Below are 16958 nucleotides of genomic sequence, written 5' to 3'. Positions count from 1 at the left end.
GCGTTTGCCACCTCCACCGGTCATCACTACTGCCTATCATTGCTGCCACCGTTCGTCATGCCAGGGAATGCTAGAGCCTTTGCTGCTGAGCAGCTGATTGGTGGTTGGATCGACCTCCCAGAATACCCCTGATCAACTGTTCTAGTTGCCTATTGCTGCTGCCACCTATCCCTGCCATCGGCACCTATCACCACTGTCACCATTCGGCAGCGGAGATTGGCATTGATTGGCAGCAGCAGAGAATGGTGGCGGTGATCAGCAGCTAGAACGACTGATCAGCGGTATTCCAGGAGGCCAATCCAACTGCCAATCAGCTGCTCGACAGCAAAGACTCCAGCAGTGGTGACAGGTGGTGGTGGAGACAGGTGGTGGTGGTAAACACTGCCACCGCACTAACCCCCCTCCCCCCCGCCACAATATTCTCTCTATAAGACACACAGACATTTCCACCCACTTTTTGGGAAGGAAAAATTATGTCTTATAGTGCGAAAATACAGTAGTTTGGTTTAAAAATCAAAATAAAGCAAAAAAATATTTATTATTTTTGGCCAATCCATTGATTTATTTTCATTGCTGTTTTCTAGTAACCTAGTAGCTTTCTAGCAGCTTTTTTTCCATGAAAGAGCAAAGTCACCCAAGTTATTGGAAGGTTACAAAAGTCATCTAAACAGCCAAAAATGAAAGTTTAATTAACTGCAATAAATACCCGTTCCTAACATAGTCAGTTTAAACTAATCATACATTTCTGAATGACTAGTTATATTATTGGGATAGACGAGTTTATTATGGCCACAGACAAGAATTGAAAATGAAACACATTAAAAATAAATTCAGTACAAATACACAAAACAGAATGGGAATGCTATAATTGGCAGTGGACTTATTGCTGGGAAGCATTTAATTTTACAGGCAGTATAAAAATTAGGTATGTTCAAGGAAAGTGAATCTTTTTTATTTGATAACAAAATATATTTTATATCAGCCCTCCATGTGGGGAGAATATTGAAGCATTCTCAAGTTAATATTCTTTGGAATTTGGAAATAGTTACATGATGCAAAGGGGGGGTTTGAATGTTCAGAAAAACATTATTGTTGGGATTTGACTTTGACATCTAGATTGAACATTATTTTATTTAAATAGGAAGTTGTACATAGGCCTAAAAACCATATTTGTACATTTCTTATGAATAGTGGAATTTAAATAAGCAGTGTCCACTAGTCTGTATCCGTGGACTCAGAGAATGACAAGCCATTCTCACATTTCTGTCCACCTATCTTTTCAATGATTATAACATGTGTGGGTATTGATGACTTCCTAGTTTATTTGTGGGACAAGAAAGCAATTAATTTAAAGACCTTCTCCTCTCTGAGGGCACCTCTCCAGGTTGCCTTACTGCTAAAGTCTGGCTGGTGTAATCTTATTACAGTTGGCACTAAGTTTAGTTAGCTTTTGGTGTTAGCTAAAGAGCTGCTTGCCAAGACTTTTGGCTGAACTTCTGCTACTGTGTCATTTAGCTTGTTTCTGTCTTGTTGTCATGCTGCTACTATATGTTTTCATGTTTGTAATTTAGTATAGTTTTCATTTTTAAAAGGTTTGATGGATTTATTTGGTTTACTCTAATCTACTTTATTTTTGAGGAATAGTGAACCAAAAATGATGCAGGTGTATAGACTGCTCATTTGCTTCCAGGAAACAAAGGCATTTGCAAAGTCAAGATACTGTATGTAAGGTACTGTACACCTTACATTTGTTTGCATACTCTGTATGGATAAAATGTTTGTTTCCCTAGAAAACGCTGGTACAACTGTTTGCACATGGTTCTTGTGAAAATAAACATAAGAAGCAAAACGAAACAAGTAAAAACGTTTCATGCAGTGTGTTTCCAGTGTAAGTCTCAGATCAGACTGAAAGTGATTTATAACAAGAATTTTCTTGGCAGTCCTGAAGGGGCTTTTTTTCCTGAACACAATGATAGTGATGTTTCATTGTATAATAAAATGAATCATTCAAGGTTAAAATGCAGAAAAATGGCACAGAGGCTGATTTAGAAAAGTAAAAACCATTGAAGCTTTACTTTTTGGTGGTGACTCCTTAATTTGGAATGTGCTTTATAGAGCTCTACTCACATGTAAGCCAACCTAAGTCTTCCTAAATTCATTCTCTCTCTCTCTCTCTCTTCCTGTTTCCCTTCTCTCTACTCTGCAGATATACACTGACTGGGCTAATCATTATCTAGCAAAATCTGGCCACAAACGGCTGATCAAAGATTTGCAACAGGACATTGCAGATGGAGTTCTACTAGCAGAAATCATTCAGATTATTGGTAAGTCCCACGCATTTAGCCATAGCCTGAGCATAACTTCTGGGTTAGGATATAAAATGCAACAGAACTAGAACAGAGTGTTGTGAGAGATGAACATTAGATAGTTGTGATTCAGACTCTTTATTTCTCTCTCTATACTTATTTTCAGAAATAGAGGCAATGCCTCCTAATTTTTTTAAATGTTCAGAAATTTTGATAAGTGTGTGTCTGAATCTATTTGTATGTGGTTCATCCCCTTTATAGCCCAAGGACTGTGTTTCACACACTTGGCAGACTAAAGCGAATGCTTCATTAAGCCATGTGTCTCCAATGTGTGCATTTTATTAACTGGAGCGGTTTATACTTTCTGAGATGACTTGAAACTGTATCTTGATCCCACAAAAACAATTGCGGAAGATTTCATGTCAGCAGTCGTTTGGCAGGGTCTGGAGAATTAGCAGCAACATTCTCTGCACTTCCCCTTTTCATGAGGAAAGGAACTGCCGCTAACAAGAAAGACTGTTATTGTACATTTCAGCGTGCTGAGAGCAAAGTTCAGTATGTGCAAAATATTTGTGTGCCTATTTGCTTTCTCTCATCTTGTCTTGTTGCCTATTCTTAAACATTTTTTTAAAAAAAAACTTCACTGCTTTCTTTTAGCAAATGAAAAAGTTGAAGATATCAATGGTTGTCCTCGAAGCCAATCTCAAATGGTAAGAATAAATGTATGTATGTATGTATGTATGTATGTATGTATGTATGTATGTATGTATGTATGTATATGTCTGTGTGCATGTGTGCGCACTCATTATATATATATTTGTATTACAGTATATTGATAACTGTCACATTTGCATTATACTGAATGTGTACTCCTGGAAAATACATATCAGAAAATTGTTTAGGGAATATCAAGTATTTAAGGAAGAAACATCATTGATACTTACAAATAGATTGTCAGTGTGCTTTTTTCCCTAAACTTCCATGTCTTTCAGATTTACACTGATCATTTCATTCCAGAACTGCCTTTAAAACAGTAAATGGCAGAACCAATTTTAAGTGGAGTCTTTGTGTCTGGACTACTGGTTTGAAATATGGGGTTTGCCAACTTTTAATGAATATAAATAGTCTTTCTACTTGTCCACAATATAGTCCAGTGAAATAGCCTGACTGCAGAGCACTTTTTGAATCGCATGCTATTCCTGCTGGAAGAAATGAACCTAAAGAATGCATTGAAATGCAGTTTATTATCTGAGGAAAATTCATCTACCATCCAGAATGAGTTTCAATTTTTGTAGCATTTTAAAATTACTAACATTTATGACTATAAAATAAATAAAGTTGAATTTTTCCCCCTCACTATGTTCCTTCAGTTAATCTACTTTATATTGTTGCTAGGGGTTTTTGATTGTTATTTTTAAGTTTCTATTGATTAATTTTAAATGCTTAGATATTTCATCTGTTAATTACTAAGAGTTTAGGTAGATATTTGAGAAAGGAGCCGGTTACATTCACTCTCTCACAGGAAGCTGCTAAAATTAACTCTTCACTGCAAGAAGGTGAAGAGTTACTTGCTTGCTAAAGCACACTCAACAATAGATGTTATCTTCTTTAAAAAATTATTTATTCAAGTACTTTCTGCAACCTTGCTTTTTCTATCATTTGTATTGTTTTCAAAGAGTCTTACAAAATAGGTTTTGCTCCCACTGCAACACTGCATTACATCAAAGGTCAATAATATATTGCCAGTAGATGTCATTAGCAACCTTTATTATTATTAAGCCATTTTAAAAATAAAAACAGCTGAACATTGATAAGACTCCAAATCTCATGAGATGTGAAAAGAAAACTCTCTTCACATAATAAGAATAAGGGATTTCAGAATTATTGTGAGACTCCCAAAGATGCTTTTCAAGGGCAACTTGGCTTTCTTGTTTTTCTTTGACATGTTATTGTGAGAGATTTTGGATGGGAGGGAGAAGTAAAATTGCTGTAATTTCAAGTATCATGAAATTTTGAGTCCCTGTCCCATTGCGCAAACATTATACAATACTTCCTGGTATCTGGAAAATGCCAAAGTCTTGCTCTTTTGAAAATGTAAGATGATCTCTGCAAATAAAGAGCTGGTTTAATAGATTGATTAAAATGTAGGGATATGATGGGGAACACCTAGTTTCAAGTCACTTAATAACAATACAATACAATACAATAGCAGAGTTGGAAGGGACCTTGGAGGTCTTCTAGTCCAACCCCCTGCCTAGGCAGGAAACCCTATACCATTTCAGACAAATGGCTATCCAACATCTTCTTAAAGACTTTCAGTGTTGGGGCATTCACAACTTCTGGAGGCAAGCTGTTCCACTGATTAATTGTTCTAACTGTCAGGAAATTTCTCCTCTGTTCTAAGTTGCTTCTCTCCTTGATTAGTTTCCACCCATTGCTTCTTGTTCTACCCTCAGGTGCCTTGGAAAATAGTTTGACTCTCTCTTCTTTGTGGCAACCCCTGAGATATTGGAACAGAGGCTTGCTGGTTACTGTGGACAATCATTCATTGTCAGCCAATGCTGTTGTACATATTTTTGCTATGTACACCATCATACAGTCTTTTTTAAATAAAAAGTCTTAAATGTTATATAATATTGTTGTTCGTGATAAGAAAAAAAATAAGATTTTTAAACCTTCTGCATCAAAAAGGTCCATTTTCTTGTCCACCATGATCCTATTCTTTAAATTTCTTTTCTATAGATGTGGATTACAGTTACTAATGAGTTATGATGCTGCTGGATAACTTTGAATAGATTGTGTATTAAGATAGTAAAATTAAAAAGGAGAAGGGGAATTTCAAGAGAAGATTCCCAAAGGATCTGTCGAAAGTAGATTAATGAACGTCAACATTTTAATGCAGCTAAGGAGAAGAAGAAGAAAGTATTCAGAAAATTTTGGAATCATAGCAGATAAGTCAAGGAAAATTGCCCAATGTCTAGCCACCATAAAATTCTATGTCTGGAAACATTGAAAGAGAACTAACAGAAATGCAGCCAATATTATGATGCCCTTATAAATCTACAATGAGACCACATTTGGAAATAATGTATACAGTTTTAACCATCACACTTGAATATTGTATTCAATATTCTCCAAATTCTACATCAGTATATACATAAATATTGAAGAGTTGAAAAGAACCCTTCCCCCAAAAGGGCAATCAAAACAATTTCAGTGATAGAGTAGCTTATCCACTGGGAAAGACTATAGCAGCAGTAATTCTTAATTACAAAGGGGATATGAGGATACTCAATAGACAGCAGGGAAAGGAAAATATGGATTTTGTCCAGCAGTTCTACTGGCTTTGTTAGCAATATTGGTAATTTTTTTGATACCTTCAGAATCAGAAGTGGCGTTTGTTGAATACTAGCTGCCAAGGAATAACAATGATAAGAGATAATCATCTTTTTATTAAGTCTTCTGAATACCGCTGATTGAGTATTAAGAGATAGATTGTTGGCTGTTCCAGCAGGGTTTTTATGTATCTCTGGCTTTCCAAACGTTGCCGATCTACGTTCCCAGCATCCTTCACATTTTATTTGCTGCTAGCTGAGATCCTAGCGCAGAAATAAGACTTGTTTTATAAATACTTTTCATAGCAAATTAGCTTTAGACACATTTCTTACTTTTTACATCTTTGGATGCTTTACAATAATCCTTTCTTTTCAATTTTAGTATCTTTGAATACAAGAACAGGTTGCTAGGAGGGAACCATGATACCAAAATGGCATATTACTATTAATATTATTGTATTTTTTTTGGCTTAAAATAGAGCAATTAACATTTTTGGAGAAATATTTTGGGATCTGCAAAAACTTAAAAATATAGTGTGACTTTTATGCAGTGACTCTGCTTCTTATTAAAGGAATATCGTCAAAGTTAGTCATCCTTTGTTTTTCAAAGGAAACATTTACCTTCAGAAAAGCCATATCTTCAAAGTTCTGCAGATTAAAGCAGGAAATGGCCAAATTTCAAGCTAACCTTCTAATATTGATGATGCATTTCCCAAGAGGGTTACTTTTTGTTCAACAACAGAATTACAAAAAGATATCCTATACCCACGTGCACACAGAGGTCTGTGTCCATATTGAAATGGTTCTCCGCTGAATGAGAATGGAAAAGCCAACTAATGCTGTTTTTTAATTAATTTGATACTCTGAATTTCCAACCAAATTATAAAATCAAAAATTCAAAATGTAATATCTCAGAAACCTTATTAATACAGTCCAAATCTGCTGTTTTTCCCTTAGTTTTTTCTAGGCAACAGTATCATCCATCATACAAAGCATTTTCAGATGCTGCCTCTTTGACAGTCTTCTCCCATCTGGTATCCTTCAGATATGGTTGAACTAGAAATCCTTATATACCCAGACAGCATTCTTGGTGATAATTGCAAGACATCTGACTTTCCCCACAAGGCTACTCTTTATGGATACAGGATAGATGTAAAAATTGCAGTGCAATCTCTCCTTTAGTTTTACTCCAGATCTCAGCGTGCCCTATACAGGACTTGGGTCATCTAGAAATCCCTTTGTAGTATTGTATGTCAGTTCTTCCATGTTTCAGATGAAATTGTAAACATCATAAGTGTGACCAGAGAATGTACCTTCATTATAAACTTCGACTGACTTCTCTTTCCATCTGTTGCATGTGTTTCTCAATCTGAAAAAGATTACAATCCTAAAGGTGATAGATTCATTTCAGTGCATAGAGTTTGAATTAAAAATTAGTTTCTAGTCTGTATCACTTCTTCTTTTTCCTCCCATTCAGTTCTGTTCTTTTTCTTCATTAAGCTATTACATCCATATATTGTACATCAAAATATGTACAACAGTGTATTTTCACTTAGAAGTTGTCATGGATAAGTAAATTCTTGAGAAGTATTTTTAATAGAAAATTGGAAATTAATAAATTATATATATATAATACCTCTCTCAATTCCATCCTGCAGAGTTGAATGAGGGATGCATTAAATTGATTGGCATTATAGCTATGAGACTTATTGCTAATACTTGTTGTAGGGATTTAGTATCAGTTGTTGGTATTGATATTTAATTCAAAGCATACCCCGTGTTGGAAAAATAGATAAAATAAAATATCAGTTTTTGTTGCTGTTATACATTAAGTAGTATTCAAAGTTCATTGAAGCAGTATATATAAAAAAGATGTAAATACCCTACCAACACCTGTTTGCTGCAGTAATAAGTACATTTTTGTCAACCAGAAGGATTAGAAAAATATGTTAACCCAGAATGGTATATTTAGATTATCTTTTTAAGGGAAAAATGAGAGCATGCTAAAGATACAAGAATGCTGAGAATGCTTCCCACTATTAAAAATAGCATCAATAAAAGCATCTTTTTCACTGTGTATGACTAAGAGAAAGATACAGAACCAACTGGAATCTATAACTGGATGAAATTGTTCAATAAATAAGATGATGCTGAAACAAACATTTATTTCAAACATTTATGTTGTATAAGTGCTAGGAGAAAATATTATTTAGTACAGTTTTTCCCAACCTATGTCTCTCTAAAGATGTTTAAACTCAGTCCCAATATTTTCAGCTGCTGCATTTGATTTCTCTGCTGGTTGGGAAATCTTAAACTTTGTATTCCAATTCATCTAAGGGAAGAAGGACCTATACATATTTATTCCATTTGGGAAAAAAATAAGGTTCTGGAAACTGGCAAATGGCAGCAGTCAACATACAGCAGCAAAAATTCTGTCCAGGTGGAAATCTAAGTATAGTTTCTGCCTCATAAACTGCACAAAATGTTACATTTTTGTAATGTATTCCATAGCATACTGTTTTGTGCAGGGGCAGATCTGAGGTTAATGACACTCTTAGCAAAATAGCCTCTTCCATTCATGAGTTCTGTCAGGTTTACTTGAAAGTAGTTGGATAGCATCTCTCTGAAAACTACCAACTAATTGGATTAGTCACATTTTAATTTATGGATGCCAGGAAAAAGTTCTATTCATGACATTTGAGTCATGTCAACAGATGTAATGGTATGAAGGAATGTCCTTGGGAGACAGGGCAAAGAAATGCAACCAAGAGAATGTTCAGATAAAAGGCAGCTGAGCCTGCAGCCGTAATTTGTGTGGGGCTTCTCCCTAGTTTCTTGGGCTGTAAAATGGAGGGGAGGGAGATACTTTCAGACGTGCAAGAGCATATTAATGTAACCTTAAAATCAAATAGAATTAGCTGTGTTATCTGTTTGGTCAAACTCACAATGCTGACTGTCTAAATACTATAATGCTTCTAAAGGGGCAGATTGGGCAAGGGTCATGATGGGTCTTGCAAATGTCCAAGAATGCTCAATGTTGAAGCCATTTGAAGACATGTTACCCCACCCACTTCCTAGTGTGCAACAATCCAAAGATGTGTGCTACATTCTTTGGAATAATATTTAGTTTAATATAGTATAATTTAAATATTTATCTTTCTCCTAGAGTTGGAGGCAAATAATGAAATGCTTTCCCTCTCTTTCCTTCCTTTCTTCATATGCTAGTATTTTGAACAGGGAAAATTAAAAGAACTTGTCGAAAACTCTGTTGATGTTCTACCATTCATTATAGGTGGTATTTAGCTAGATGCAGCAATAGTATGACTAATTATGAAGTAGCTTCTTATATTCAGTGGGAGAGCCAAGCCATCTCTTAACCTCAGAGAGCTATAAATCTCTCTAAAATGAAAGCCAGTTTATCTGTAGCCACAACTATGTCAAAAACATAAAAGGGAACTTTGTACTTGAGAATTCTATTCACTGTTTTACATAGATGGTTTCAAATATTAGTCAGAATTAAAGTTGGATGATACTATTATATTTCTGCAAACACTTCCTGAAAAAGGAACTCTGCAGTACATTGATTTTCCACTGTTGTAAAGATGTTAAAGAATATTATGCAGAACTAATCAAATCCATTTGTCTGCCTTTAATAGAAGCTGGGAAAAAGAATATTTTTTATTTATAATGGTTAAGGAAGATAGGGCATAGTAACTCCAAGTCCACATAAATTCTGGCAGTTACAAACTTCCACAAATTTTACTGGTTGCAATCACCAAGCTTTAGTTTGACTTAAATCTAAAGAACCCATTGATTGGACAGTTTAAATGCAGGCAACAGCATCTCAGGCTACTGATGGAAGCAGAAAGAAACAGATGCCTAGAATGGGAGATTCAAATAGTGTGGCTCCATAGTTTCCCTTATGGGTCAGGCAGCCAAGCTGGGTTTTTAAGACAAACCCTGTATCCCAAATTATCCCATTAAAGTGCTTGTATCATAAAATAGGCAGAAATATTTTATCATGTTGTAAAATGAATTAAATGATTATGAAACAAAAAGATAATTAGGGTAAGTTCTTCCTCTTGGTTCTTCTCTCAAACTTGGCTCCCAGGATTTCTGCAGTGAGAGCTTCAAACCACACTAATCACCAAGATTGTATTGATACTTTCCAACTTCCTCAAATAACAGCTACAAATTGGTTCCGCCTTCTACCACCATAGTGAGCTGCCAATGCTTCAAGTCACAGCAAAGCACACATGAAGTTCAAAGAAAGCAGTCTCTCTCAGTAGAAAAATGAAGGGCATTTTAACGTAGAAGCCTAATTCCAAATTAAATCCAGATGAGTATAACAAAGAGTATCTCTTCCATCTTTAGCTGTCTCAATCTGAAAAAGCTGTTCAAGATACTTGATACAAGATAGCTATGCAAGAATTGTTACTGCATGGTAGGATAAAACCACATAAAACAGTTAATTCTTGCCTATCAATGTGAGAGTAAAAAGCTCTTTCTTCTAGCCACAGAATTTAAATCCAATGCCACTGCTTTCTGCCTTTTTCATGAATTAACAGACATCTAACTTCACATTTTTCATCCTTGGACTCAGATGACAGTTAATAATTGAAATAATCAATAATCCTGCACTGACAAAAGATGAAAATTATAGGACTGATGCTTTGGAAAGTGAGGTTTAGCACAACCATAATATAAAATGATCTTCATTCCCATAGTATAAATATAGCTGGGTGGCTCTAGTTTCCCTTATAATCCCTTATAAAAGGCCTTTTTAAAATGAACATTGTTTTAAAACTTTCATTCTAAATATTTTCTTTAAGGGTAGGTGGCTTCATTATTTGTTATTTAAGTGTTGTTGTTATTAGTACTATACCACTCTAAAAAAAATTCAAGATAAAAAGTGGCATAAAATAATAATATAATGTTTACTATATAATGATTACCAGGTAACCCTCGACTTTACTGTAATAGAGCCCAGAACTTCCACTAATGGTCATAAGTCGAGGCACTCACATGACTGGACCCAATTTTATGACTCTTTTTGCAATGACCACTGAGCAAATCAATGTATTCCTATGGCTGTTCTTTTGCTGGAGATTTGGCAAAAGACTGAAAACCAGCAAAGAAAGGCATAAAAAGTGATCACAGGTAATCTCTCTAAGGCAGGGCCGTCAAACTCATGGACTATGGACTGGGCAGTCTCTGATCACGCACTGGCCATGCCCATGTCCGGTTTAGTGAAGGGGAAAAAGTTGCAATACATCATGTGACACTACCGGGACACGGTAAGTTTGACACACCTTCTAAGCTGTTGCATTACTCAATGAAACTGCTACTAAGGACTAAGTTAGGAAAATAAATCTCTAGATTGCTTGAGTTAATTTTGCTAAACGAAAAGAATAGAGTAGAATAGAATAGAATAGAATAGAATAGAATAGAATAGAATAGAATAGAATAGAATAGAATAGAATAGAATAGAATAGAATAGAATAGAATAGAATAACAGAATTGGAAGGGACCTTGGAGGTCTTGTAGTCCCTTGATGGCGAACCTATGGTACACGGGCCTTTGGAGCCCGGGAGGATGAAAACTCCCCCCCGCATGGCAGGGGAGGGGGGGTCGCACGCACATGTGCAGGTGGGCGGGGTGCATTGCATTGTGGGTGTGGGCACACTTTCGACAGGTGAGGACCATGTCTGTCATGTCTCCCATAGTCCTTGTTTTCATTAAACTAGACATACTCAGTTCCTGCAACCATTTTTCATATGTTTTAGCCTCCAGCCCCCTAATCATCTTTGTTGCTCTTCTCTGCACTCTTTCTAGAGTCTCAACATCTTTTTTTACATCATGGAGACCAAAACTGAATGCAGTATTCCAAGTGTGGCCTTACCAAGTTATATTATCACATTATAAAGTAGGATTAACACTTCACGGGATAAACAGAATAAAGGCTATTCTTTTCTACTCTATTTTAAGCACTGGCATGTTTTAGAAATATTAATATGCTTAATTTTATGAAAGCAAACATTTTTATTCAAGCAAAAATAGCTGGATTTTTAAAGAATAAACTAATATATGAACCTATGCTCCATTTTTCCATTGCCCTTTGATATTTCTAAAGCTGTACACTATAATTTGACAACATAACAGTGACGTGCGGTGATGTTTATGACTGGTGAGGCACTGACACAGTGCTGAGTTTCAAATATTTTTAGACTTGTGGACTTCAACTCCCAGAATTCCACAGCCAGGCGTGCTCAGTTCCAATTTAAAGCGACAGCATTTGTTTTTCTCCTTTGCTCCTTCTTTCTTTTTCTTTTTCTTCTCCTTCCACTCCTTCCTCCCTCTCTCCCTTCCTCCCCCTCTCTCAAACACACACACACACACACACACACAAGTTGGATTGGACTATCTCTCCTACCCCTTCCCTCTCTCACTCACTCACAAACAAACCCCACACACACACACAAAAGTTGGATTGGATATCTTTTCCAGTGGCTTGAAAGCAGCTCCTCTGCCATCCCCCCCCCCCATTCCCCTGCTGCCTTTCCCAAACACCTCCACCATTGCAAATGCAGCCTGCTGTCTGGGTGGGAAATGCCTGGAACACAATAAAGCCCACCCACCACCTCCTGCTGGCAGGCTGGGGTGAGAGGAGAGGCAGAGAAGCCGGAGGACAGCCAAGCCTTTCAAAAGAAAGAGGCTGGGGGGAAGTGTGTGTACTACAGCATGGCTCTTTGCCTGGCTTCCTGCCTCCTCCTGTGGTCTCCTCAGTGCTCGCTTGTGCTCTCCCTCCCCAAGTGTAGTTTGATTGCAGGTGGAGCCACGTTGCCTTTTCAAACTTGTAATCAGTGAAGCTGGGCTAGATTTTTATATAGTTTTATCCAGCTGTGTGTGTGAGAGAGAAATGAATGGGGGCCTGGGGAGGAAGTAACTACACTTGGGGAGGGAGAGCACCAGTGAGGTTAAGCAGAGTCATCCACGGTGAGGCAGCAACTAGCTCAGCTTTTTCCTTTTACTTTTTTTTTTTCATGATGAGAGTGGTGAGGCTGTGCCTCACTTGCCTCACCTGACTGCACGTCACTGCAACATAATATACTGGTCTTCAGGAGTCAGGCAGACGTGTCAATTTGACTAACAAAATAAATGAATGAGAAGATTCCATTTTCATTTCACAAATGCTTCGCTGAGGATTCCTGGCTAAATTTTTGTTATGTAGAATTTTGAGTGTTGTGTTCTCTGGGAGTTATTATTGGTTCACAAATATTAAATATTTGAGTGTCGGGTGACATGATTTTTTTCTCTAATGCACATGCATAAAAGTGCAAGAACGTCAATATAAACATGCAATCTAATGCATGCACCAGAATCCCTCAGTTTTTGGGTTGGGGATTGCAGAAGATACGCCCCGGTATGGGCATACCAGAGCTGCCCAGAGCACTGGGTACCATTCTGGTACGGTGTACCCGAGGGCCTACCAACCCGCCCGAGCTCCTTACCTGTCCTTTAAAGCCTTTGGCGCTTCTGCGCATGTGCATGGCACATACAGCATCTGCGCGACACTCTGACAAGCAGCTGGAGTGTCATGGAGGCTTGCGGAAGTGTCGCTGGCAGCTATAATGCATGCATGCACTGCGTATGTGTGCATGCGCACTACGTATGTGTGCATGCGCACTGCACGCATCCTTGTGGGCGACGCTGGGCCCGTTCCAACCGTACTGGTTGGAATGGGATCCGGAACCCACCACTGGGAAGGATATAATATCTGCTTTAAATGACATTTCCTTCTGAGTAACTCTGCAGAGCATTACATAAAAGTTTTTTTTATTTTGCACCTGAAAGTTTCTGTATTGATGCTATATTATTGGCAGGGCAATTTTTTTCTTATTTGGATTTTAGACAAATAATATTGATTATCAATGAAATAGTCAATTATATAGCACCAAAAGGATTACAATCATAGACAGTTTCTAAACTCTGGAAGATTTAAGTTCACCATCTTGATAAACTCATCTTGAGACACACACTCTTGCTTTAATAATTACGATCTGCAATTTGGAAATTATTACAAAAGATTAAAAATTGCTTCCGAATTTATCACCTATAATGCATTTGTTAATTATTTCCTTAATTCTGCTTTTCTATAAGATAGTATCTTTGGTTGGAGGAAGCTAGTCATTTTGATTGTAGGAAGAAAAAATAGGTATCAGCAGTGATGGAAATCTTAGAAGATCAATTGTTCTTCCTTTGTTACTTATTAAGAAATTTAGCTACAAAATTGAAAAAGGACTTTACATTTTATCTTTTGGAATCTGATGCTAATTGTTAGTATCACTGCTTCTAGTATCCTTAGAGACACAGGATTTATCTGCATAATTGATTCATCAGATTCATCAGAATTAATTATGCAAATAATTTTATTCAGTTTTTTTACAAACTCCTCTTTAAAAGCCAAGCATAACATCACAATATTTTTCTTTCTTCTATCTCTTCCTCACCCATTGAACTCCTACATTACAATGGCGGTGGTATCTCCTGGCATTCAAAATTACAAAAAGCAATTTAAAAATTAATAATGAAAAAATTCAAAAACTTTCAAAATTATTTCAGAATATTTGATTTCACTCCTACAAATCATTGCAAAAATTATTTTATCATTCATTATAAATTATGCTCAGTGTACCTTTATTAGTTGGTCTGTTAGTAATTATGGAATCCCTAACCATTCATTTTTTGTTTATAGTAACATATCAAAGAAAACCTAAGCATAGAAATGCAAATAAAAGGAAAAAGACAAAGAGGAGTGATGTGAGGCAATGATGGCTTTATTACTCAGTATTAATTATCATATGTGCATTCTATAATTATATTTGGAAGAAGAATAAGTAATGTCTACCAGAGAATGGAGATCAAAGCTACTTTTGGTAATGCCAAAATTAATGATAACAGACATTTTTAAGACAAGCCAGTAGAATTTCAGTTCACAAGTGAATTGTTTAGGTAAGCCTACTAATTGAAAATCATACAGCATTGACTTCCAGCCCTTCATTTCATTTAATGGTTTCCTTTTGTAAAATATTAACACAATGAATTCATTCATCACCTTGAATATTCAAGGGTTTAAGCATATAGAGCAGTGATGGCGAACCTATGGCACATATGGAGCCATTTGTTAGGGCACGCTAGGCATTGCCCTGTCAACTCCAGCACACATGCGTGTGATGGCCAGCTGACTTCAGCCTTCTTTTTCGGCCATTTTTCACTGGACTTCCGGTTTTCATGTTGGGCTGTTTTTGTGCTCCGGAGGCTTCAAGGAAGCCTCCTAAATGCTCTGGAGGGTGAAAAACAGCCTTGCGGACAAACTGGAAGTCACCATTCCCAAACCTCCGGGTTGCTCATATGGCCGTTTTTCATCCTCTAGAGGTTTCAGGGAAGCTTCTGAAGCCTCCGCAGGGCCTCCAGGGGGACGGGGGAGACTGTTTACACCCTCCCCAGGCTCCTAGAAAGCCTATGGAGCATGGGGAGATGATAAAAATGTGCGAAAAGCAGAGGGGAGTGTTGGTCGCATGTGCATGCATGCACGGGGTGGGGTTGTGCGCATAGCATTATGGGTGTGGGCATGCTCACGCATGACCCCCCTGCACTCCTCCTGCGCTCCCCCTGCTTTTGGCACACAATCCAAAAAAGGTTAGTCATCACTGATATAGAGCATATAGACATGGGGGAAAGCCAATGGATTTTTTATATTTTTCTAATGCTTATTACAATATTTGTATTGTTGGAATAAAAAAAATCACTACTTGACATATTGCTTATATCTGACCAAAATATGCTAATATATTTATTAGTTTTATACTCTGTTTTTTTAATGTCATATACACATGGTTGCATATTCAGAATTCATTAGTGTCCCTAATCACCATTCAGATTACCTTCAATAAAATTTCTGTATCACCTTTCTTCACACTATGTATTGGTCTTTTAAAGGTCAAATTTTTACATACAACAATTTAAATAGATAATTCTTTTACTCAAAGATTGTAAGCATCTTGAACTCTCAACAATGCTAATGCATAAAATCATCAATAAGCCTGTCAGAATTTGTATTTATGTATGTATACACGGTATATCTATGTATTTGTATGTGTGCCAGTATAGCAATAGATCTTATATACAGATCTATTGATAATGTTTCTCTTAATGACATTAGGCTCTTATAATAACAGTATAATTTGTAAGATTTTTATTTGCATGGAAAAAACTCTTGTTTTCAATTTTAGCAGCAAACAGCCATATTTTAGTTTCAGATAGTCACTTTAAATAGAGTGCCTGTAGAGATTCTCATATGTTGATACACCAAATGTTATTCACACTATTTTATTGTTGCATTAGCTACAGTATTGCAAAATAAGAATTTCTTGCCATATTTTCATTGCTGACATTTGCATTATGAGTTTTATAGGTTTACCTGGCTAAAATATAACGGAACTTTTGTATGCAACCACACATTTTAAGTCATTTTCATCTGTTTTAAAGTAAAAAATGTTTGGGACTATTGAGATTTGAATTCAAAGAATAGTTGTGAGTTGCCAAAGCAAAAAGAAGGTAATTAAAGCAAATGAAAATTTGTTATAAAATTGCAAATAATATCTTTACAGTTTTTTCTAAAAAAGCTGAGTGGTGATAAAAAGAGGAAAAAAAGACAAAAAGAATATATTGACAATGATTTATTAAATCTTCTAATGGCATTCCCATTTCGTGTGTTCAGATGATGCATCTACTGTACATCATTTCAGTGATGTTTCTTAAATGAACCTTGTTTGTTTGTTTGTTTTATTGGATTTATATGCCGCCCTTCTCCCAAAGGACTCAGGGCAGCGTACAGCATTAAAAAACACATATTACAAAAGTTAAAAGGAAATTAGAAACAATCCAAAAAACAAACCCAATTAATATAACACTAACATTTTAAAAATTAGATAAAATTAACAGGCCAGGCCGGCTTGCTGGAAAAGCCAACTTTTTAGGGTGTGTCGGAAGGACCGGAGGTTGGGGATTATGCGAAGCTCCGGGGACAGCTCATTCCAGAAGGAAGGCGCTCCCACAGAGAAGGCTCTCCCCCTGGGGGTCGCTAGCTGACACTGTCTGACTGACGGCACACTGAGGAGGCCAACTCTGTGGGATCGCACTGGATGGTGGGAGGCTACTGGTGGCAGTAGGTGGTCCTGCAGGTACCCTGGGCCTAAGCCATGGAGCACTTTAAAGGTCATAATTAGTACCTTGAATCGCACCCGGAAAACAACCG

At 36.8% G+C, this 16958-nt stretch overlaps 1 protein-coding gene across 1 annotated transcript in view; it reads left to right on the top strand.

Annotated features, from left to right (window-relative positions):
- The window catches only part of NAV3 (neuron navigator 3), a 488007-nt gene that overhangs the window by 320850 nt on the left and 150199 nt on the right, over positions 1-16958 (top strand). The window contains exons 3-4 of the mRNA XM_081956875.1: positions 2207-2324; positions 2964-3016. Of these exons, the coding sequence (XP_081813001.1) occupies positions 2207-2324; positions 2964-3016 (171 nt within the window). The remainder of the gene's footprint in view (positions 1-2206; positions 2325-2963; positions 3017-16958) is intronic.

This window comes from Natrix helvetica, assembly GCF_964273705.1.
Source record: "Natrix helvetica genome assembly, chromosome: 6".
NCBI classification, from domain to species: domain Eukaryota; kingdom Metazoa; phylum Chordata; class Lepidosauria; order Squamata; family Natricidae; genus Natrix; species Natrix helvetica.
Note: the sequence above shows the minus strand (reverse complement) of the source record. Positions and strands in the feature narration are given on the sequence as shown.